This window comes from Rhagoletis zephyria, unplaced genomic scaffold (genome assembly GCF_001687245.7).
Source record: "Rhagoletis zephyria isolate East Lansing unplaced genomic scaffold, Rhagoletis_zephyria_1.1 Rzeph_scaffold_03447, whole genome shotgun sequence".
NCBI lineage: Eukaryota > Metazoa > Arthropoda > Insecta > Diptera > Tephritidae > Rhagoletis > Rhagoletis zephyria.
The window spans coordinates 5,753-11,676 of NW_016160530.1; the positions used below are offsets into that span (position 1 = coordinate 5,753).

At 35.3% G+C, this 5,924-nt stretch overlaps 1 protein-coding gene across 1 annotated transcript; it reads right to left on the reverse strand.

Annotated features, from left to right (window-relative positions):
• Nucleotides 1-3,623: 3,623 nt before the first annotated feature.
• Nucleotides 3,624-4,668, reverse strand: LOC108368992 (mucin-2-like). The gene is made up of 2 exons (XM_017623957.1): nt 4,570-4,668; nt 3,624-4,502 (listed from the first exon to the last, which is right to left on the reverse strand). Exons 1-2 carry the CDS (start codon nt 4,666-4,668, stop codon nt 3,624-3,626), a joined length of 978 nt encoding a protein of 325 aa, XP_017479446.1.
• Between the last annotated feature and the right edge of the window lie 1,256 nt (nt 4,669-5,924).

Consider the following 5,924-nt stretch of genomic DNA (forward strand, 5'->3'; position numbering starts at 1 on the left):
GCCAACAAAACAACAACAAATAAGCGAAAAACAACCGAGTGAACTGCGTGTACACGCAAGAAGTGCAAATTAATTTGAAGACGAAAGCTGAGAAAGCAAATTACATGCATACATACATATGTACATTAGGGTGGTCCAAAAACAGTAAAGTTGGAATTGTAATGCTCTCAACCCCTAGGATTGTTCTAATTCGAAAGGAGTACCCGTATTTTTTTAGTTAGAAATTAAAAAATATTTAGAGGCCGCTTAAAGCCATAAAAGTTTTCAATGTATTTTTATATGGGAAAAACAACTTTTCGTAGAAATGGCATAGAATTGTGGAAAATCAATATTTTTCGATCAGAAAAATCTGGTTTTCTTCAGGAGACTTTCAGTAACAGTACTGCTAATTGCTTATTTAACAATTTTTTAATATTAACGATTTTTATTGGTCCTCCCACTGCATTTTTCGGGGTTTTGTGGGTGTTTGGCGGAGCTATAAAAAATGCTTAAATAAATAATTGGGTATAATTATCTCCTGCAGAGGAACAGAGTTTTCCGATATAGAAATATTGATTTTTAAGAATTCTATACCATTTCTACGAAAAGTTTTTTCCCATATAAAAATACATGGAAAACTTTAAGCGCTTTGAGCGACCTCTAACTGTTTTTTGATTTCAAAATAAAATATAGGGGTATATTTTTTTCGGTATGAAACAATCCTAGGGGGTGAGAGCATACAAATTTCGTCTTTACTTTTTCACATGCATTTTTGGACCACCCTAATGCACATACTCATAGCTGTTTATTCTTCTGCCATCATCGCTGAAACTGCAGCTTAGTGTGCTGTCTTATTGTGCAACTTGGTAGCCATGGCACTGTACCAGTGCGTATGTGGATGTTTGTTAGTGTCCCATGTATAAAGCTACGGCATCTTTTGGAAATATGTGGTCTATATTTTAACCATAGTTGCATATGTAGGTACGCAGATTGAATATATTCATAGGCATGTATGTATGTTCATACGCACCTACACACACATATACGAGTATTTCTGGCAAACCTAGTACATATATATTTATGTATGTAACTACATACCTACACATATTGAATGTCAGCTCTTACGTACTTATGTAAGTCTTTTACAAATTTCTTTGCATAATTATATTACTTCGTTGTAAGTAGATTTGCAATTATCCTTCTTCCACAGGTTTTAATTAGTAGCAACATCACAAGGGAATCGACAGTTACGTCGTACTGCCGTGAAAGCGTTGCAAAAAAAAAACAAAAATTTTGTGAAAGAGTTTGATAAAGTAAATATACGCATCTCATTTTGCAGAGATTATGAAAAAATAACCTTTACTATATAGTGGTTAGTAGTTTGGAAGGTAGAACTGCTCAATTTTGACCAACTCGCCACATGGATAAACATGTGTAGATACTCTTTTTTTTGCCTTTCCTTTAACAAAAGAATTATAGAAATCGGTTAACGTGGTCCAAAGTTATGCGATAACGTACGTAAAAAAAAAAATAGAAAAAAAAATATAAAATGATTCCGAGGATAACCTGATAACCTTCTTCGTTTTGTGAAGTCGGCTAAAAAAATAAACAAAATTTCTGTTTGTACTAAAAATTGCTTGGTCATCCTGCTCTTCGTAAATTATAAATTTTCGCAATTATTATTATTTTTTTAAATTAAGAAGAAGATAAAAAAAATTACAAAAAACCTATGTATGTTAAATTAAGGGTTATTTATTTTTCCTTTTTGGTTGTTGTTGTTTCCGACAGGGTGGGTGTATGATGTATTATGGAACGAATTTCCCTCATCCCTTGTCAAATTTGGTTTGGAGACAAACCGGTTTCGGCGTTGTGCCATCTTCAGTGTCATTTTTCGTTCGTTCGGTTATTTATTTGTTAAGTGTTTATTCTACTGGATGATCCTTACTTAATGTGAAAGTGAGTTGGTTTGTTTGTCACGCTTTCCCGGTCATAATGAAATTTCGCACACTGGTGTCATTTAGTCCTACTTAATTTATATGATAGCTCCCATGGAGCTTTTCATCCTAAACCACTGATGGGCACTGCCTTGCCCGCTTTATATACATTTTGTATAGGCGCGAGCGGAGTAAAAATCCACTCTGCCCATCGCTGTCCTAAACTTAACCTCTTGAAGTATTTCCGGTAGAGTGTTAGAACTTGGTATGGAGATATACTCATGGAAAAAACGGGGGATTTTTGAAAAGGGCCCGTGGCACCTGCCATACAGACTGAATTTTTTATACTACTACCTGTTAGAAGAATAACTTCAATTCAAAGTATTTGATAAGCTAAATTAATGATTACCCACCCATCGAAGCATTTTCTGGCTTTGTNACAACATTTCCGAAGAAATTCGGGCTATTCCGGCCGAAATGCTCGAAAAAGTTGCCCAAAATTGGACTTTCCGAATGGACCACCTAAGACGCAGCCGCGGTCAACATTTAAATGAAATTATCTTCAAAAAGTAAATGTCATGGACCAATCTAACGTTTCAAATAAAGAACCGATGAGATTTTGCAAATTTTATGCGTTTTTTTTAAAAAAAAAGTTATCAAGCTCTTAAAAAATCACCCGTTACATATAGAACGGTTGCCAGACGAAAGAAATAACACGCAGGAATTTCTCAAACTCAGCGAGGAAGGTGAGGACAATGTAGTTCTGGATAAAAAATGTTTTTGTTTGTATATTGGGAATGTTTTTCTCCGGTTAAGAGTGATGGAGTTGCAAAAGATTAACTAAGTGCAGAGAAAATTTATATTAGATTATATACATACTTAGTTATGAAAGGAAAAAACCAACGAACGTGAAGGAAAGTCCTGAAGTTTTTTCAGTATTGTTTGCTTTCCTTAATGTTGAGTAACTAAACGTCATTTGGTTTGGAGCAAATGGACACATTCTACGCGGACACAGTTTTTCATCATAAAAAAGTAGGCCCTTTTCCATAAATAGCTTCCAACTACTCTCGGGCCGCTTTAGTTAGTCATTCGGATGTTCATAAATGGTACCTCGTATTGCAGGTAAATGACAATATTTAAAAAATTTGGCACACTTGGACATAGTGCAGTGAATTAAAATACAGCGGCTCCGTTGGCTTGGTAATGTCGTTCGAATGGACACCGACGCTCCAGCTCTGCAATTATTCAACTCGGAACCCGCTGGTGGTAGCAGAGGAAGAGGAAGGCCCCCACTGCGATTAAAAGACCTAGTGGAGAAGAATTAGGCGTCGCTTGGCATTTCCAATTGGCATCAGTTGGCACAGAAGAGAAACGACTAACGTGATTTGTTGAGCTTGGCCAAAATCGTTTAGGCCAAATGGATGTATTTCGATAAAAGTAAATTTGAGCTGAAAGCATTAGTTATCAAAACTAATGTAGGATGTAAAGCCTGCCCGAAAATTATCGACGCTTGGGAAACAAGTTGTTTTTGAAAACTTAACTATATACATATTATTTTTATTATAAATTTATTTATTATTTTCTTTACTAAGTTATTAATTTGTTTTCGTAGCCACTGAAAATCACATAAGCATTTAAAAAAAATATTTACAAATGTTTTTTTTTTTTAAATTGGTAATGGTTTGGTACTAATGTGTTCACAAATTATATTTAAAATATATTTTTAATGCTCTGCCAAATCTTTTTCCAAATATTTTCGCCTTCTGAATTGCTTTCTGTAGTTCCTGGAATTTCTGCAGCTCCTGTTACGTTAACAGTTGTTTGCCATGTTGAACTAGGAGACGATTGAGATGTATGCCATTGTGGTGGAACCCATGTTGTGTTTGGTGGAATTGATGTGGTGCTTGATGGTGCCTGAGTTGTATTCCAGTGTGGCGTAATCCATGTTGAATTTGGAAACGACTGAGTTGTATTCCATTGTGGTGGAACCCATGTTGTGTTTGTTGGACTCGATGCTGTGCTTGATGATGCCTGAGTTGTATTCCATTGTGGTGGAAACCATGTTGAATTTGGAGTCGACTGAGTTGTATTCCATTGTGGTTGAACCCATGTTGAATTTGGAGTCGACTGAGTTGTATTCCATTGTGGTGGAACCCATGTTGTGTTTGGTGGACTCGATGCTGTGCTTGATGATGCCTGAGTTGTGTTCCATTGTGGTGGAACCCATGTTGAATTTGGTGGAATCCACGTTGAATTCGGAGACGACTGAGTTGTATTCCAGTGTGGTGGAACCCATGTTGTGTTTGGTGGGATCGATGTTGTGCTTGCTGGGGCCTGAGTTGTATTCCATTTTGGTGGTACCCATGTTGTATTTGGTGGAATCCATGTTGCATTTGGAGGCGCTACAGTTGTATTCCACTGCGGTGGTGTCCAGTGTGGCGGAGAACTTTCACGGATACATTTTTCGTAATTTTCCGTAGCTTTTCCCAAACTTTGAACTAAGCGATCTATTTGGTATCTCACGCAGTGCTCAACTTCGTTTTGGGAACGATTTGCAAAAGTGCTCGTCTCATTAACGATTAGGGTTATCTAAATTGAGAAGAGAAAGTATCATTAGAATAACTGCGTGCCATCAAAGATAATCGCTTACACTTACCACACTGGAATAACATTGCAGTTTAGCATTGATTTGAATATGCAGAGAACATTGCTGAATGGCTGCCAAGAACAATTGTTGCACATCAAATTGATCCATATAGAAATCCAACGGGAAGTTTCTACCGCGGAAACATTTTCGAATCCTATAGCCACCAATTGCGAGGGCGGCATCAAGTTGTGTCTCGTATATTTCCTCGCAGACTTCCGATCCAAATCCGTTGGGGAAAAGAGTGTTTGTGGATATCTCCTTTTGGTCGTTACTTACGAAAATTGCTTTAAAAAATTTTCTTGCATTTTTGCTTAACGCAATTTCGCCTTTTTGGACAGTCGATTCATAGTGCCGCAGTGAAAAGGCAAAAACCTGTTAGCAAAAACGTTATTATGATTATTAGAAAACAATATTTCAGTCACTAAACTCAATATTTTACGAATTTTACGTACACTTTGAAACAGCAAGCAAACTGCAAATACTTTCCAGGTAAACCACATCGTTCGTACTGTGACTTTCCAATACGAAAGTATGCTTCTTATACAAAAATAATATCAAAGTTTATTTAAATAATTACTCTTTAGATAGATAACGTCAATTTGGAATTGAAATATTATCAAATTATATTAAATTAAGCAACCAAAAAGATTTTCTAATAATTGGAACAAAATAAATAGTAAATAATCTGAGTAATGTTCGTAACTGACTCATTCATAAATAGTTATCGGTTTGCACATTTTTCACTACATACCTAAAAATTATCAATTCCCAGAACTCTTGTATCTATGCGCTTATTATCTATAAGTGGTGCTGCATTTAAACGACTCGAGTGTATTTTTATTTAAAAAATCGGAAGTCGGCATTAACCTTCTCCTGTCCTTATCTAAAAGTTTTCGATTTTTTTTGTGACGTATTTTTTCTGATAAGTTTGTTGCAGTGGAAGTAATTAGTATTGGTTCTTACATAAATCTCAAGTGCAACGATCACGAAATTGAACGCTTGAATAAATGACCGCGCCTAAAACTTTTTTCCCACAATTTCTTTGATTTGAAGCTTACAGCTAGATTTGTTTTTAAATTCTGCTTTTATTTGCATTAAAAATCTTTAATGATAATTTATTTTGAATACTAAATAACATTAAGTAATCAAAGGTTTCAATGCCATAGCGTTCAAAATTGGGCGTATTCACCATATATATGTATGTACCTATAGTGGCGGTCAAAAATGGATGAATGGTGTTTCGTTTTTAATATTTACAATATTATTCACGCAAAAATTTTTTTTTATATTTCTTTAAAAAAATATGGTTCATGCTTTAACAAAAACTATATAAATAACACTGAAACCTTACAAAGAACTTAGAA